Source organism: Aquarana catesbeiana, linkage group LG09 (genome assembly GCF_042186555.1).
Source record: "Aquarana catesbeiana isolate 2022-GZ linkage group LG09, ASM4218655v1, whole genome shotgun sequence".
Lineage (NCBI taxonomy): Eukaryota > Metazoa > Chordata > Amphibia > Anura > Ranidae > Aquarana > Aquarana catesbeiana.
The window spans coordinates 317,411,401-317,430,574 of record NC_133332.1 but is presented as its reverse complement, the minus strand read 5'-3'; the positions used below and the strand labels follow the sequence as shown (position 1 = coordinate 317,430,574).

General features: G+C 42.1%; 1 protein-coding gene across 1 annotated transcript in view; it reads left to right on the top strand.

Moving 5' to 3' along the window:
- Positions 1–12,811, top strand: part of LOC141108806 (proteolipid protein 2-like) — a 32,875-nt gene extending 20,064 nt beyond the window's left edge. The window contains exons 3-5 of the mRNA XM_073600753.1: positions 7,137–7,232; positions 8,992–9,082; positions 11,143–12,811. Of these exons, the coding sequence (XP_073456854.1) occupies positions 7,137–7,232; positions 8,992–9,082; positions 11,143–11,156 (201 nt within the window). The 3' untranslated portion in view covers positions 11,157–12,811. The remainder of the gene's footprint in view (positions 1–7,136; positions 7,233–8,991; positions 9,083–11,142) is intronic.
- The last annotated feature ends 6,363 nt before the right edge of the window (positions 12,812–19,174 follow it).

The window sequence follows — 19,174 nt, the reverse complement described above, 5'->3', positions numbered from 1 at the left end:
TAATTTACATATTTGTATATGCCAAGCAGAGCTAAAATATAGATTTGGGTTTTACTATTATTATTAATTTTAGTAGTAGTAGTAGTATTTATTGTTAATAATAGTAGTATTAGTAGTAGCAACAGTAGTAGTATGTATTTGTGTTGTTGTTGTTGTTATCATTATTAGTAGTAGTATTAGTTTTTATTGTTGGTAGTAGTATTTATTGTTAATTATAATAGTAGTAGTAGTAGTAGTATTTATTGGTAATTATAATAATAGTAGTAGTAGCAACAGTAGTAGTATTTATTTTTGTTGTTGTTGTTATCATTATTAGTAGTAGTATTAGTTTTTATTGTTGGCAGTAGTATTTATTGTTAATTATTATAATAATAATAATAATAATAATAGTAGTAGTGGTAGTAGTAGTATTTATTGTTAATTATAATAATAGTAGTAGTAGCAACAGCAGTAGTATTTATTGTTGTTGTTGTTGTTATTAGTAGTAGTAGTATTAGTTTTTATTGTTGGTAGTAGTATTTATTGATATTATTATTATTATTATTATTTTTAATAATAATAATAATAGTAGTAGTAGTAGTAGTAGTATTTATTGTTAATTATAATAATAGTAGTAGTCGTATTTATTGTTAATTATAATAATAGTAGTAGTAGTCGTATTTATTGTTAATTATAATAATAGTAGTAGTAGTATTTATTTTGGTTGTTGTTGTTGTTATCATTATTAGTAGTAGTATTAGTTTTTATTGTTGGTAGTAGTAGAACTGTGTGTTAGTAGTATTAGTAGTATTTTTATTTTATTTTTTTATCATTGTTAGTAGTAGTCAGGGTGGATAAAAATAAATCTAAAAACTTTTTATTTATTTTTATTTATTTAAATCTTCTTTTTTTTTTTTTTTTTTTTTTATAAAATTTATTTGAATAAAATGCTTTTGAAGTAAAACATGTATCTAAAGATAGTTTTCCTATTAAAGATGCATTAATAATTTAGTTTATTCGGCATGAAGTGGAGCTCAGTTGTGTAGCATGAGGCTGTATATAATCTGCAATATTTACATTTTTTGGTAAACTCATTCAAAGAATCCAAGCTCTGTGAACTGAAGCAAAAAAAAAAAATAAAAGGTCCGCAGTCACCAGTGATACACCTCCATCCCTATATATATATATATATATATATATATATATATATATATATATATATATCCATATATATTTATATATATTTATATATATATACAAAAAAGGAGAGCGTTGCCCTGGGACTTTAAATGAGGTGGTCACAATTCGCCACTGAGTAACAAGAGTAAATAGCAGTATAAATGTTTATTAAAGTGAATGTACATACATGGATAATATGGCATATTAGCTCAGCCAATGGATTTGCACATAATAATAGAGAATAAATAAAGTTGATACAAACGTTATACAATGCAGTATATACAAAATGCAGGCATCAGAAAACCTGAGGCGCGTTTCGTGAGATCATCGCTCGCTCATCAGGGGTGGATGCGGATGAGATGTATCAAAATGGACAAAAAAAAGAATGTGTCACCGTAGTAAATGTACGAACAATGGCAGAATGGGCCGGAGCAAGACGGCCCAATACTTACCAATGAAGGAAACCAGAGTCTCCATCGCTGAACCCCCCAAATGGGAGGGCAGCAGCCAGAGTATGGAGAGCTGAGAGGGAGAAGACGGACGCGGGGGGGGGGGGATGCCAGGCGGCAGAGCAGACATGGCATAGGTGAAGGTGGATGGTCCTAATTGTCTCGGTATGTAGCTTGATAGATATCAGCTGTAAACATAGATGTAGACGTCTCAATGATTTGCCAAATTTAGTAAAATGAACATCAAGTTATATAATGTAATAGTATTTTTGTATGAGAGTGTGTGTACTCTACTATAAGTATAAGTGTCAAGTCTTACTAAAAAAAGCAGAGTAGACAAAAGTTGTACAATTATTTGTATAGAAACCTATGTGGACTAACCTGATCCAATAATGGAGCAGACATAGAGACCATGGGTGAGAAAGGAAGTCCTGGAAAAATGTGTTTGTCTGGGAAAGAGAAGAGGAAAAGATTGTGTGAAGAGCCGTGTTATAAATGAAACAAAAAAGTGCAGGGAATGCGGATGAAGCACCAGGTGAGTGCTGGGGGGTGGGGAGAGCGTATTTAACTTGATATACAAACAGCTGAACAGCAATGGAAATCTCTGTGGTGTGCAGTTAACCGGGGCTAACCAGGCTCCAGGCAGCTCCCAGGGCCGTTCACAGACTGGCCAGGGCTGTCCGGCATGGTCTCCGGCATCAATTCGGCTCCAGGAGACACCCAGGACCCATCATAGACCGGCCCAAGCTGACCGGAGTTAACCAGGCTCCAGGTAGCTCCCAGGACAGTTCACAGAACAGCCAGGGGTGGCCGGCACAGTCCCCGGCGTCAATCCGGCTCCAGGAGGAACCCAGGACCCATCATAGACCGGCCCAAGCTGACCGGAGTTAACCGGGCTCCAGGTAGCTCACAGGTCTGTTCACAGACCGGCCAGGGTTGGCCGGCATGGTCCCCGGCGTCAATCCAGCTCCAGGAGGCACCCAGGACCCATCATAGACCAGCCCAAGCTGAACGGAGTTAACCGGGCTCCAGGTAGCTCACAGGACCGTTCACAGACCTGCCAGGGGTGGCCAGCAATGTCCCCGGCGTCAGTCCGGCTCCAGGCGGCACCCAGGGCTGACCGGAGTTAACCAGGCTGAAGGAAGTGATCTCAGCCATGACTTATATCCCCAAAGTAGTCCGGTGCGCTCCGCCCCCCCAACGCCATAGCGAGGATGGATTGGTGCGCCAACGCCCGGGGGCCTCAGCTGCCTAATGGGAGTACGCATGCGCAGTGGACTCCCGTCCATCCGAGATGACGAACTGCACTACCACTGGGTGACAGCGCATCGCGAATGCCACCCAATGGGTGTAGGAACATGGCGCCGATATGCCGTAGGACGAAGGGGGGGGGGGGCAGCAGGAGACAGGAATTTCCTTTGGCATATCGCAATTCCCATGCCAAACAAAAAAAACCGCCAGAGGAGACAGCAAAGGACACAAGGGCCACAGAAACACCACCACTGGTGGAGGCAAGGTCAAAGGCTAAAACACGTATATGAAATGTATATGTGAAAACCAGTGGCTGGTGGTGACTGTAGGCCAAGTGGTGACTGTAGGCCAAGTGGTGACTGTAGGCCAAGTGGTGACTGTAGGCCAAGTGGTGACTGTAGGCCAAGTGGTGACTGTAGGCCAAGTGGTGACTGTAGGCCAAGTGATGACTGTAGGCCAAGTGGTGACTGTAGGCCAAGTGGTGACAGTAGGCCAAGTCAGGGGTGAGACATGGCTGAGATCACTTCCTTCGCTCACCAATACTATGCAAACCACAGAGATTTCCATTGCTGTTCAGCTGTTTGTATATCAAGGAAAATACTCTCCCCACCCCCCAGCACTCACCTGGTGCTTCATCCGCATTCCCTGCACTTTTTTGTTTCATTTATAACACGGCTTTTCACACCTTTTCCTCTTCTCTTTCCCAGACAAACACATTTTTTCTATCTATTCATATCTATCAAGCTACATACCGAGACAATTAGGACCATCCACCTTCCCCTATGCCATGTCTGCCGCCTGGCATCCCCCCCGCCCCCCCGAGGGTACCCGTGTCCATCTTCTTCCCCCTCAGCTCCCGTGCCATACTCTGGCTGCTGCCGTCCATTTTGGGGGTTCAGCGATGGAGACTCTGGTTTCCTTCATTGGTATCGTATATACTCGAGTATAAGCCGACCCGAATATAAGCCGAGGCACCTAATTTTACCACAAAAAACTGGGAAAACTTATTGACTCGAGTATAAGCCTAGGGTGAGAAATGCGCAGCTACTGTAAGTGGAAAAGAGGGTCAACAATGCCCATTTGCAGCCTCACTGTGCCCATTTGCAGCCTCACTGTGCCCATTTGCAGCCATAGGTCCCCCGAACTTCAAGCTCAGTAGTTAAGGGTTCCTAGATGGGCCCCCCCCTAGCTGCAGCAAATTTGGGGTCTCTGGACCCAAAGGGTCCCGAAATGACATTGCTGCAGATGGACACAGTTGACCGATTTTGGGGCCCCGTGTCTCGGGGCCACTTGGTGTGCAAACCCAGTGGAACTAGAACTACAACATATCCAAAGCACTAAGTGGCTCCGAGATACGGGGCCCCAAAGTTTGGTGTGCAAACCCAGTGGAACTAGCACTACAACATATCCAAAGCTGGGGTTCCTAGCACCAAGTGGCCCCCGAGATACGGGGCCCCAAATTCGGTTCGGAAAATGTCATTCTCTGCTGCAGAAAAGTGCTTGATGTTTTCCGAACCGAATTTGGGGCCCCGTATCTCGGGGGCCACTTGGTGCTAGGAACCCCAGCTTTGGATATGTTGTAGTTCTAGTTCCATTGGGTTTGCACAACAAATTTGGGGTACCAAGTGGCCCCGAGATACGGGGCCCCAAAGTCGGTCAACTGTGTCCATCTGCAGCAATGTCATTTCGGGACTCTTTGGGTCCAGAGACCCCAAATGTTGGCTGCAGCTAGGGGGGCATCTAGGAACCCTTAACTACCGAGTTTGAACTTCGGGGGACCTATGGCTGCAAATGGGCACAGTGAGGCTGCAAATGGGCACAGTGAGGCAAGAGCGGGGTCAGAGGAGGGGCCAAGAGCGGGGTCAGAGGAGGGGCCAAGAGCGGGGTCAGAGGAGGGGCCAACAGCAGGGTCAGAGGAGGGGCCAAGAGCGGGGTCAGAGGAGGGGCCAACAGCGGGGTCAGAGGAGGGGCCAACAGCGGGGTCAGTGGAGGAGCCAACAGCGGGTCAGAGGAGAATCCTCTGTGGTACAGAGATGACAGTTACACTTTAAAAACTATGATTTAAATCAAATCCATCCTGGTAGTAGTAGTAGTAGTTTGTTTTTATTATTGTTATTAATAGTAGTAGTAGCAACAATAGTAGTGTGTGGTGGTAGTAGTAGTACTAACGGTAGTAGTATTTGTTTTTATTGTTGGTGGTGGTAGTAGTAGTAGTTTTTATCATTCTTATTAATAGTAGTAGCAACAGTAGTAGTATTGGTTGTTGTTATTAATATTAGTAGTTCTTGTTTTGTGGGTGGTGGCAGTAGTATCTGTTGTTGTTCTTATTAGTGGTAGTAGTATTAGAGTGTATATATGTATATGTGTATATGTGTGTATATATATATATATATATATATATATATATATAATATATAATATATATATATGACCTGTGCTGGGGGGAAAAAAAAGCCGCCATGGCTGGGCTCCTCTTTGGGAAAACCTCTTTGGGAAAATGCTATCTGTCTGAAAAGCTTCGGCAATGTTATCAGTTACAGAGCCGGAACAGGTAGATGGATCGGGAGTTCTGACTTTTTTCTGACTTCACTTGCTGCTTGCTTGTTCCAGGTTAGGCCCACAGACAGCCAAGCAGCTGGCAAGTTCAGGAGGGGGTCAACTATAGCAACTTGTCTCAAGTAGGTCAGTGGTGGGTTTTTTTCAGCAATTTGTGGCCCTTTAACTACTGGTCTTTCTGCAGCTGATCTCCATTATAGACCTGCCATGCCTTGTTCTGCACTGTGTCTCTTTGTGGAGGTGGTCATCTTGGTAGAGGCAGGGTTTTGCTTCCCTGTATCAGGGCTGCTGCCCCCCTCTTAACTGGTGATCTGACGACTGGTGGGGTAATGAGAGAGGTGGCAGAATTACAGATCCATAGAATGAATGTGCAGAAGTATTATTATTATTATTATTATTATACAGGATTTATATAGCGCCAACAGTTTGCGCAGCGCTTTACAACATGAGAAGTAGGGGGATCCTTGCACTGAAGATCTTCAGGTACAGCTTCCCCTCCAGCAAGGAGAACCATTGCAGGTCCTTAGGTACAGCTTCCCCTCCACCTAGAAAAACCATTGCAGGTCCTCAGGTACAGCTTCTTTAGTAAGGAGAACCACTGCAGATCCTCGGGTACAGCCTCCTCTCAAGTAAGGAGAACCATTGCAGGTCCTTAGGTACAGCTTCTTTAGTAAGGAGAACCACTGCAGATCCTCAGGTACAGCTTCCTCTCAAGTAAGGAGAACCATTGCAGGTCCTTAGGTACAGCTTCCCCTCCACCTAGAAAAACCATTGCAGGTCCTCAGGTACAGCTTCTTTAGTAAGGAGAACCACTGCAGATCCTCGGGTACAGCCTCCTCTCCAGCAAGGAGAACTACTGCAGATCCTCGGGTACAGCTTCCTCTCCAGCAAAGAGAACAGTGAGCAGCACAGTAGTAGGATGTAGCCACCAGCATTGGTTGTGGCCTCCCTGCAACTGATCTTTTCCTTGTTACTGACCTACAATATCTTGTTCTGCACTCTCTCTGTGTGGAGGGGGCCATCTTGGTAAAGGCAGGGTTTTGCTTCCTTGTATTAGAGCTGCCCCCTCATAACTGGTGATCTGATGACTGGTGGGGTAATGATAGAGGTGGAGGAATTACAGATCCATAGAATAAATGTGCAGAAGCAGGGAGATCCTTGCACTGAAGTTCCCCAGGTACAGCATTCCCCTCCAGCAAGGAGAACAGTGAGAGGCACAGTAGTAGGATGTTGCCACCAGTACTGCTTGTGATCTCCCTGCAACTGATCCTTTCCCTGTTACTGACCTACAGAGCCTTGTTCTGCACTGGGTCTCTGCGTGGAGGTGGCCACCTTGGTAGAAGAGCAGGGTTTTGCTTCCTTATGTCAGAACTGCTCCCCCCTGGTGATTTGATAGGGTGGTGATAGGGGTGGGAAGCAAAGACCCACAGAATGAATGAAGCAGGGAGATCCTTGCACTGCAAATCCTCAGGTACAGCTTTCTCTCCATCAAGGAGAACATTGATCAGCACAACAAAGCAAAACTTCACTTTTTTTTAGTTCAGGTCTAAGGTTCATTAAAGTTGCAGGTTCAAACTCCGTCATCCCAATCTCCTGGCTTCACTACCGGGGGGGAGCCATTAACCCAGGGCAGGAAATTAGCCAGCCAAGTTGACTGTAAGTAATAATCTGTATTGTTCTATTTTGGAATCACAAATTTTTTTCTTTCTCTTTTGGGTTTAGGATTTCATACGTGCAGCTGTTGCCGGTGGTCTCTTCATCATCCTCTGCATAATATGTCTAATCCGCGGCGGTGACGGGGCTGGGATAGCCGGATCGGTGAGTAGCAGACTACCAGGGGGTGAAAGGGAATTGCAGTGGTCATCTTATTGGGATGTGTTTTGGTGATGCCAACATTATTATTTTAGCCTAATACCCATCTGCAGGCATACACCCCCCCCCCCCCCCCCCATTCAGGAACTTGTTGTCTATTCATCAAAATTTTGCATATGTTTGTCCAGTAAGTTCGTTCTGTGGAAAAAATGTGCCGTACGTTCGTTATGGGCCAAAATTGAATGTTCTTCTATGGCCTCTACAAGTTGAATGTTATTCAACGCTTCAGGAAGGTAGCATTATGGCCACTAGATGGAGCTGAAGATCATAGTGCATAAGTAGCATAATGGCCACTAGATGGAGCTGATGATCATAGTAAATAAGTAGAATTATGGCCACTAGATGGAGCTGAAGATCATAGTATATAAGTAGCATAATGGCCACTAGATGGAGCTGATGATCATAGTATATAAGTAGAATTATGGCCACTAGATGGAGCTGAAGATCATAGTATATAAGTAGAATTATGGCCACTAGATGGAGCTGAAGATCATAGTAAATAAGTAGAATTATGGCAACTAGATGGAGCTGAAGATCATAGTATATAAGTAGAATTATGGCCACTAGATGGAGCTGATGATCATAGTGCATAAGTAGAATTATGGCCACTAGATGGGGCTTAAGATCATAGTGCATAAGTAGAATTATGGCCACTAGATGGAGCTGAAGATCATAGTATATAAGTAGAATTATGGCCACTAGATGGAGCTGATGATCATAGTGCATAAGTAGAATTATGGCCACTAGATGGAGCTGATGATCATAGTATATAAGTAGAAATATGGCCACTAGATGGAGCTGAAGATCATAGTATATAAGTAGAATTATGGCCACTAGATGGAGCTGAAGATCATAGTATATAAGTAGAATTATGGCCACTAGATGGAGCTGATGATCATAGTGCATAAGTAGAATTATGGCCACTAGATGGGGCTGAAGATCATAGTACATAAGTAGCATAATGGCCACTAGATGGAGCTGATGATCATAGTACATAAGTAGAATTATGGCCACTAGATGGAGCTGATGATCATAGTATATAAATATGACCCTCAGCTCCATCTAGGGGCCAAAATTAGGTATTTTTGCAGAGCCACTCTTCCTTTTTTTTTTTTTTTTTTTTTTCTTTTTCTAACATTTAACCTGTAGACGAAATGGATGTAGATGTAAACCAAACCAGTAAAATCTCTCAGAAGCTTTAAAATTTCATGGATTCTGGATTTCTGGATCTAGATTCATTCTGGCAAGTGAGATTTTGCTCTGTAGTCTTTTGCAAGTTCGGCCGACGCTTGCTCCTTACTCATCCACCCCCCCCCCCCCCCCAATGTGTCTTCTAAAGCACCCTTTCCCAATGGAGGGGTGCACCGCCTGGGTTCATAAGTGTGACACAGCTCCGTCTAGTGGCTAGAATAAGGTATTTTCCAGAACCACTACTCCACAAGCACCTTTTCTCAACAGAGGTAGGGAGGTGCCCCCTGGGTTCCTCGGGGTGCTGTGAAATGGCGGCACCCCCTGAGGAAACCAGGGGGCACCTCCATTGAGAAAAAGGTGTTTGTGGAGTGGCACGCATTGACCGTATGCATAAAAGATGGGGGGGAGGGGCATTTATTAAAGGACAACCACTAGAGGGAATAGAGCCAGGATCTCAGTGCTGTGCACTAATATGCTGGATATGAACACTAACCGCTCCTCTTGTCGCTCTCAGGTGATCGGGCTGCTGACTGGTATCGTGTTCGCTTATGACGCTTTCATCACGTTCCCTAAACTGAGGAAGGCAAACGCACCGGCTGCCAATGGTAAGGGTCGGCAAGGGCCAGTATTATAGGGTATTATATTGTGTTTTTGTGTAATAAAATTAATTTGAAAGTGTTTTTTTTTTTTTTTTAATTACGTTTGAAAACCCGCTGCGCAAATACCGCCTAACAAAAAAAAATTTCTACAACCGCCATTTTATTCTCTAGGGCCTCTGCTTAAAAAAAAAAAATGTATAATGTTTTTGGGTTCGCTTTGATGGGTTGCGTTTTGGCAGCGGTAATGCCCCTCCCCCTCACACTGCCTTTTTGGGCTCTCCCATCCAACCAGGGAGCCCAGGAATGAACCCGCCGGTTCTGCCAGATTACCATAGAGATAGTCGAGGAGGACCGGAACTTCCACCGATTTCTCTATGGTAGGAGACCGGACGCCACGAGAATTTCATCACTTCCTGTTTTTGGACCGAAGTAACCGTTACCGGCCTGTGAAAAGCGTCTGATCTCTGTTTTGAGACAGTATAAAAATAAAAAAATTGTAAAAAAAAATAATTTGAAGTAAAGTTAAGCAAAAAAAAATGAAAGGGACAGAGTAATAATAAAAAAAAAGACAGTATAAAAATAAAAAACTGTAAAAAAAATAAATAAAAAATAAAAATAATTTGAAATAAAGTTAAGCAAAAAAAATGAAAGGGATAGAGTAATAATAAAAAAAGACAGTATAAAAATAAAACTGAAAAAAAAATAAAAAAATAATTTGAAATAAAGTTAAGCAAAAAAAATGAAAGGGATAGAGTAATAATAAAAAAAGACAGTATAAAAATAAAAAACTGTAAAAAAAAAAATAAAAAATAAAAATAATTTGAAATAAAGTTAAGCAAAAAAAATGAAAGGGACAGAGTAATAAAAAAAGACAGTATAAAAATAAAACTGTAAAAAAAAATAAAAAATAAAAATTATTTTGAAATAAAGTTAAGCAAAAAAAAAATGAAAGGGACAGAGTAATAAAAAAAAGACAGTATAAAAATAAAAAATTGTAAAAAAAAAATAAATAAAAAATACAAATAATTTGAAATAAAGTTAAGCAGAAAAAAAAAATGAAAGGGACAGAGCAATAAAAAAAAAAGACAGTATAAAAATAAAACTGAAAAAAAAATAAAAAAATAATTTGAAATAAAGTTAAGCAAAAAAAATGAAAGGGACAGAGTAATAAAAAAAAAGACAGTATAAACATAAAAAATTGTAAAACAGATAAAAATAATTTGAAATGAAGTTAAGCAGAAAAAAATGAAAGGGACAGAGTAATAAAAAAAAAGACAGTATAAAAATAAAAAAATTGTAAAAAAAATAAATAAAAAATAAAAACAATTTGAAATAAAGTTAAGCAGAAAAAAAAATGAAAGGGACAGAGTAATAAAAAAAAGACAGTATAAAAATAAAAAATTGTAAAACAGATAAAAATAATTTGAAATGAAGTTAAGCAGAAAAAAATGAAAGGGACAGAGTAATAAAAAAAAAGACAGTATAAAAATAAAAAAATTGTAAAAAAAATAAATAAAAAATAAAAATAATTTGAAATAAAGTTAAGCAGAAAAAAAAATGAAAGGGACAGAGTAATAAAAAAAAGACAGTATAAAAATAAAAAATTGTAAAAAAAAATAAATAAAAAATACAAATAATTTGAAATAAAGTTAAGCAGAAAAAAAAAATGAAAGGGACAGAGCAATAAAAAAAAAAGACAGTATAAAAATAAAACTGAAAAAAAAATAAAAAAATAATTTGAAATAAAGTTAAGCAGAAAAAAAAATGAAAGGGACAGAGTAATAAAAAAAAAATAAGACCGTATAAAAATAAAACAATTGTAAATAAAATAACATTTTTTTTATATATAATAGATTAAAAAAAAATAATTAAAGATTAAAAAAAAAATATATATATATATATATGGGAGGGGAGAGACCAGGGAAGACCGAATATATGCAGATTAATGAAGACATAGTGGAGGTACCTGGATGGGGTAAATGGAATGTTTGGAGCAAAAAAAAAAAAAAAGAAGGGTTCTACCTGGACTGACCATCTAACCTCTACCTATTATTTGTTTTTTGCAGAGCCCCCCCAATAATAATTAACTCCGTGCCCGACCAGCAGGAGGCGCCCCCCAACGTCTCACACAAGCTACATGCCTCTGCCCCCCACCCTGTGCAGCCGCCCTCCCCGGAGGAAGAGGAAGCGGGCGGCATAGGGAGCGTTGCGCCCCACAGTGGACGGTGTCTGTGTGTCACACGTAATACAGTAGTAACGTGTTTTCCTGGGGGCTCGTTCACACCACACGGCGGGCGGTGATGTGCGCAGAATGAGCGGGCGCTGGTGTGACCGCCTTACAATGGTAAACCTATTGGAGTGCTGCTCTTTTCTTCCCCTTTTTTTTTTTTTTTTTTTTTTTTTTTTACAACCTTGTATGTATCCCTCATGTTCCGATGCAGTACAGCGCTGCACAAAAAAAAAAAAAAATGCAACACGGCCTACACTTTAAAAAAAAAAAAAAAAATGTAAACGCACACCAAGCGCGTGAACAGAAACCACAGGACAGGCTGCCTTGTTCTTGGTTTGGGTAGCGCTCCTGGTGTGAATAAAGCCTTATGGGGGGTGTCATTTATATTAAAAATAAAAAAATTACCTTGTGAAACTGCAAATAAATTTGTTCTGCGCAAACGGGGTGGGAAATAAAAAAACATTAGACTATTTTCTGTCCAGGACGATTGTTCTTTCTTTTGACTCAAGTTAATGATCGTTGAAATTAGGTAGCATTATGGCCACTAGATGGAGCTGATGTTCATTGTAAATAATATCATTATGGCCACTAGATGGAGCTGATGTTCATTGTAAATAATATCATTATGGCCACTAGATGGAGCTGATCTTTATTGTAAATAATATTATGGCCACTAGATGGAGCTGATGTTCATTGTAAATAATATTATGGCCACTAGATGGAGCTGATGTTCATTGTAAATAATATTATGGCCACTAGATGGAGCTGATCTTCATTGTAAATAATATTATGGCCACTAGATGGAGTTGATGATCGCAGTAAATAAGTATTTATTTATTTTCTATGAGCTAATGCCCATAACGCTTTTATTTACAATGAACATCGGCGCCACCAAGTGGCACACAAACGCTACCTATTTCCTATGCTCATCAGTTCCATCTAGTGGCCATTATGCTACTCTTTGTACTATGATCATTAGCTTTATCTAGTGGCAATAATGCAATTTATTTACAAGAAACATCATCGCCGTCTAGTGGCCATAATACTACCTATTTCCTATGATCATCAGTTTCATCTAGTGGCCATAATGATACTTACAATGAACATCGGCGCCATCTAGTGGCCATAATGCTAATAGTTACAATGAACATCAGCGCCATCTAGTGGCCATAATGCTGATAAATACAATGAACATAAACGCTATATAGTTGCCATAACACTAATAATTATAATGAACATCAGCGCCATCTAGTGGCCATATTGCTAATATTTACAATGAGTATTGGCGCCATCTAGTGGCCATAATGCTAAGAATTACAATGAACATCAGCGCCATCTAGTGACCATGCCGCTACTTATGTACTATGATCGTCAGCTATTTTCCTGATTCACTTTATTGTGTGTGTGAATGAAGAACGTTCGATCTGGAGAGAAAATTGCCCAATAACATTCGTTTTGTACATTGTCTCACAGGGCAAATAGCTCTGTTTTTTTTTTTTTTTTTTGAGTTTTTTTTTTTTCTAATATAAATACACCCGTAAAAGTAGAACGGGTGAAGGTTTTCATGTCTATTGGATGAATGACGAGTTTTGTGTGCGCCAGTTTGTTTCTAACTACCATGTGTCCACCATGGGATGACGTTTTACTTTTAAAATTAGATTTTTTTTTTTTTAAATACAGTTATAACAATATAATAAGAAATAATACTGTTGATGTCTGTGAAAGTTGGGCTGGGGGGGGGGGGGGGGGGTGGAGGACCTCAAACTGATTGGAGGTGAGAATGGTTATATTTAGAAAAAAAAAATGTTTTAAATGTAATTTCAATTTTTATTTAATTTTAAATAAATTTTTAAATTTAAATTTTTATTTTATTTATTTATTTATTTATTTTTTTATGTTTCCTTGTGAAAGTAGCAATGACATCATCACTGTGCCGTACATTACCCGTGCGGAGTAGAAGGATGGACCCAGCAGGCTCCACCCACTACAGGAGTGGGGGCGGAGACCAGACCAGGCACTGCTACTCCCTCTCCTTGTGCAGGATGACTGGTCTTGTCTCCGCCCCTCTCCTGTCGTTTTCTGGGGTGGGCGGAGCCTGCTGGATCCCTCCCACAGTTCTGCTCTCTCTCTCTCTCTCCTTGTGCAGGGTGACTGGTCTTGTCTCCGCCCCCCTCCATCACATGACCATGCTTTTAAATATATTTTTTCTGGCAAACCTCGTTATTTAATGCTGGTGTATCACTCAGTCCAGTCCCTCCAAGAAAGCAAGGAGGGTCATTTATGTAAAGTCTGGTTTCCCCGGCATCTCTATCACAAGGTCCTCCTCTAGTTGTGCTGGTGATGGTATATTTGCTAAGGGCACAGAGCCACCTAGTGGCTGAAGGGGAGAAGTGGAGCGCGGTCATAGGATGTGGGTCTTATTATCGCAATAAAGAAGGGGTGGTGACACTTCAGGCCCGCCCCCGCGGAGTCGGGTACTGATCATTGGGCATCGGAATTATTGCATACGGTTGTTGGAAGGAACATGAGTGTTCTCAGGATAAGCTTCTCAAGAGATCCTTTTCCCTTATTGGCATTACTCAGCCGCGCGCCAACGAGGCGGCAGTTACCCAACTCATGGCGCACATGGAACCACTTCAAATACAGAAGAGTTTACAGGGATCTTTTATGCTGGACGGCGTTACCCTGACTATTGCAGCGCAAGTCAAATGCAAGATAATGCAGAAAATGCTTTCAAGTGCTGCCCATGCATTATGAGAAAGGGATACACTATATTACCACAAGTAGTGCTCTGGGAATCCTTTATCATGTAATAACTGTTTTGCAAACCCAAGGTTGTGTACACCATATTGCCAAAAGTATCAGGACGACTGCCTTTACACGCACATGAACTTTAATGGCGTCTTAGTCCGTAGGGTTCAATATTGAGTTGGCTCCGCCCTTTGCAGCTGTAACAGCTTCAACTCTTCTGGGAAGGCTGTCCACAAGGTTTAGGAGGGTGTCTATGGGAATGCTTGACCGTTCTTCCAGAAGAGCATTTGTGAGGTCAGGCACTGATGTTGGATGAGAAGGTCTGGCTCGCAGTCTCATCCCAAAGGCATTCTATCGGGTTGAGGTCAGGACTCTGTGCAGGCCAGTCACGGTCCTCCACCCCAAACTCGCTCATTCATGTCTTTATGGACCTTGCTTTGTGCACTGGTCCAAATCATTTGGTGGAGGAGGGGGGATTATGGTGTGGGGGGTTGTTTTTCAGGGGTTGGGCTTGGCCCCTTAGTTCCAGTGAAGGGAACTCTTAAGGCGTCAGCATACCAAGACATTTTGGACAATATCATGCTCCCAACTTTGTGGGAACAGTTTGGGGACGGCCCCTTCCTGTTCCCACATGAGTGCGCACCAGTGCACAAAGCAAGGTCCATAAAGACATGGATGGGCGAGTTTGGGGTGGAGGAACCTGACTGACCTCAACCTGATAGAACACCTTTAGGATGAATTAGAGCGGAGACTGCGAGCCAGGCCTTCGCGTCCAACATCAGTGCCTGACCTCACAAATGTTCTTCTGGAAGAATAGTCAAACATTCCCATAGACACCCTCCTAAACCTTGTGACCGGCCTTCCCAGAAGAGTTGAAGCTGTTATAGCTGCAAAGGGCGGAGCCAACTCAATATTGAACCCTACGGACTAAGACTGGGATGCCATTAAAGTTCATGTGCGTGTAAAGGCAGGCGTCCCAATACTTTTGGCAATATAATGTACACAATCTTGGGTTTGCAAAACGGTTATTACATGATAAAGGATTCCCAGAGCGCTACTTGTTAGCTATAGTGAGAGCACAGCCTGCTCTGAGGCTCACTTTATCTGATTGAAACCTTGGGCTGAGCTCATTGTGTGTAAACCTCCGCTTGAGTTATTGAGTTCTGCAAACATGACCATTTTTATTGGGGGGGGGGGGGCAGAGATGTTGAAAAGTGAATCTGAAGACAAAAATCTGCAGAAATTCTAATAGTGTGTATGGGGGGCTTTAGTCAGTTTAAATTTGTGATCGTTCATATTTACCTAATCAAAAAAATTAAAAATATATTTTTATTTAAATTTTTTTTTTAGTCAGGTAATTTTTATTAAACTTTTTTTGTGTTTAACAACAACATATGCTGAATATAAAAAACAAAACAAAAATTAAAAAAAAAAACGCTTTTTCTTTATAGCTACAAAAAGTAGAAATCTGCTACAAAGTTTGTTGAACTCTCTCTGCAATGTCCGAGGATCGATCGGACTCTCTTTATAGTAAAATTTTGAATTTAATAGAAGAAAGCAGAAGGAAAGTGAAGGTTTGTCTGTGACCCATTTATTTGTAGGTGGAATCTCCGGAGGTGTCATAGAAAATGTGAATGGAAAAAGAAATCGTGGTTAGAAAACAGGAAACGCCGTCACGGAAGAGCAACTTTTTTTTTTTTGCAGAAAAAAGATTCTTATACCCGTTATCACCATCAGATACCGAGCGACTTTCCCAATGGTACAAAGATAGGAAACCTGTTCATGTTATTACCTCAAGGTTCAGTGTTATTGATGTACCCCAATGTTCAATGGTGTTGTTAGTGGGATAACCCAAGGCTCAGTGTTAGTGGTGTACCTCAAGGTTCAGTGTTATTAGTGGTGTACCCCAAGGTTGTGTTGTTAGTGGTGTACACCAAGGTCCAGTGTTAGTGATGTACCCCAAGTTTGTGATGTACCCCAAGGTTCAGTGTTAGTGGTGTACCTCAAGGTTCATTGTTAGTGGTGTACCCCAAGGTCCAGTGTTGTTAGTGGTGTACCCCAAGGTTCAGTGTTATTATTGATGTACCCCAATGTTCAATGTGTACCCCAAGCTCAGTGTTGTTAGTGGTGTACCCTCAGAGTGTACCCCAGTGTTCTTAGTAGTGTACCCCAAGGTTCAGTGTTAGTGGTGTACCCCAAGGTTCAGTGTTATTATGTACCCCAATGTTCAATGATGTACCCCAAGGCTCAGTGTTATTATTGATCGTACCTCAATGTCCAAGATGTACCCCAGCTCAGTGTGTTGTACCCCAAGGTCGGATGTGTTCTTAGTAGTGTACCCAAGGTTCAGTGTTAGTGGTGTACCCCAAGGTTCAGTGTTATTAGTTGTGTACCCCAAGGTTCAGTGTAATTATTGATGTACCCCAATGTTCAATGGTGTACCCCAAGGCTCAGTGTTGTTAGTGGGAAAACCCAAGGCTCAGTGTTCGTAGGTGTACCCAAGGCTCAGTGTTGTTAGTGGTGTACCCCAAGGATCAGTGTTTAGTGGTGTACCCCAATGTTCGGTGTTGGGACCCTTACCCACCCTTTAACGTATTATAAATGACACAGAGTTTGGGATTAAAAGTTTAATGTTGAGAAATGTAAAGTTCTGCACTTGGAGGTCTAAAAATATGCACCGTACATACTAGGGGGAGAACAGTTGGGGAAATCAATGGTGGAAAAGGATCTGGGGGGGGGGGGGGGGGGGGGGGGGGGGGGGGGTTCTGGTAGATCATAGACTTAATAATAACATGCAATGCCAAACTGCAGTTTTCAAAGTGAGCAAAATCCTTTCTTGTATAACGAGGTATAGACTCCAGAGAGAGAGATATCATCATCATCATTCAATATCGGAGAACTGGAGAAAGTGCAGAGAAGGCCAACCAACCGATAAGAGGCATGGAGGAGCTCAGCTACGAGGAGAGATTAGAGGAACTGAGTTAAGGGGGATATGATCTCCATGTATAAATACATAAGGGCAGATATGATCTCCATGTATAAATACATTAGGGGGATATGGATGCCCAACTGGGCCAACTTACTTGGGTGAGATCTTTTAAAGGCCAGTATCAGTCTCTTGCATGGATATTAGTCTCTGGTCCCCAAGAGTTTTCCTCTGGGCCATATCCCTTCCATTTCACAGATACTGAACTTGGTTACGTCTCCTTCTGCAGTCCAAGATTGATTCAACCTCAGATTCCTCTTCACCGTTGATGAGCACAGGCTCAGGAGGACCGGTATTCCGGTTGGAGAAGGGGTTTCGGGACTGAAGGTTTAAGTAGAGCCACATGAAAAACTGGGTGTATTCAAAATGATTCCGGTAGTTTTAATCCGTAAGCCACGTTATTGATTTTCCTTGTCACTGGGAAGGGGACCCAATTTCTTGGCTGGACACGCTAGCTTCAGATTCAAGGTGGACAGCCAGACTTGATGCCAATCATGTGCCACATAAAACTGAGTGATGGCTCATATGAAAACACACAATAATAAATCCATAAGAAATAGAATATAAAAAAGTGGCAAAAAGTCCATCTAATATAAAAAAAAATGGGGAAAAAAAAGTCAGTGTGACACAAAAAACGATCAATCCCACCACCAGGAAGCACACGTGTACCAAATGCAATCTTCAGTGGAGACACCTCTGTGTCTGCAAGCATCTCACCTTACTGCTGTGAGGTGTACAGCATATACTGGTCACAGATCACAGGTAAGGATGGTTGATGCAAAGGTTGCTTGAACAGTCCCAGTGGTAGATGTTGGGATCATATGGAGAAACACAGAAAATATATATTGCGTGATTTCGCGATAAACATAGTGGGACAGGGGCGGATCAAAAAGTGATGCACTCACTTTTTTGAAAGGAGCATGGGCGTCAATCCACGAACGCCGATGTAAGAAAGCTGCCATTGCGCTCCGGGCGCACTCACGCATGCGTGCGTGCATACAAAATTCTGCCGATCGCAGATGTCACGTACCTGGTTGAAGTCTGAAATGACGAGGTCAGCCTCTCTTGTATCTCCGGCCCTGGACCCGCTGAGAGTGGAGACAGAAGGAACCAAGGGACTGGAGGAACACGAGTGCCTGCAGATGTAGCCCTGGAGGCCTGAAGCAGGAGATGCGACTCTTGGAAGACAGGAAGTCGCAGCAAGTCGCTGGAATGAAGTTGCAGATACTCGGGTTGCAGAGAAGAGCCAAACATCAGACAGGAGCGTAGTCACAAGGATAGCCGGGTTCAGTAGCAGGCGGGCAGTGAGGTACCAAGTCATCAGGCAGGAGCAGGGTCAAATAGGAGGCCGGGATCAGGAACCGATAACCAGAAGAATAGCAGCAAGGTCAAGGATAGCCAAGGTTCAGCAACTAGTATCAGGTAGGTAACAATAACAGGATACGGGTACAGGAACGACCGAAGATCTGTCAGCAACCATCAGGTGTCAGTGCGCCCCTTAAATAGGCCGTCTGGCGCCAAAGGGCAGCGTGGACGCGCTTCTGCGGGCGCGCACACTGCTCTGCGCACGCGCATTGGTGCATCTGCGATCGGCAGAATTCTGTATGCACGCGCGAGTGCGCCCGGAGCGCAATGGCAGCTTTCTTACAGCCGAGTTCGTGTGCCCTTAGTGTGGAATCCTCGGTCCGCTCCTGCTCCCCGGTGTTTGTCAGATATAGACTCAGTAGATATTGGTGTAAACATGAAGAGAGAATACACATAGCATAATCCCGTTTAAGCCGATTTATTAATAAGAAACTTGAAAAAATAAACTCACATGTGTGATGGTATATGGGATAAAACATCCACGAGCGCCGAGCTCGTCTCCTGCCGTCAGGCTGTGAGTGTACCCAGTGCTCCAATCCCGACGCGTATCGTCACATCACGTGACTTGATCTCCAGGTTTCAGATCCAGCTCCCCTCATCTCTTCCTGTCTCCTTGTTATGTTCCTGAGTCTTCGCCATTGTCTCTTGGAGTAGCTTGTTATCAAGTAGAGAGAAGATATTGCTGGAAGTGGCAGCAGAGGAGACCGCTTGTTGGAGATCCTTGGCTTAGGAGAGCCTGCTGATTACCCACATTACCCAGTGGAAC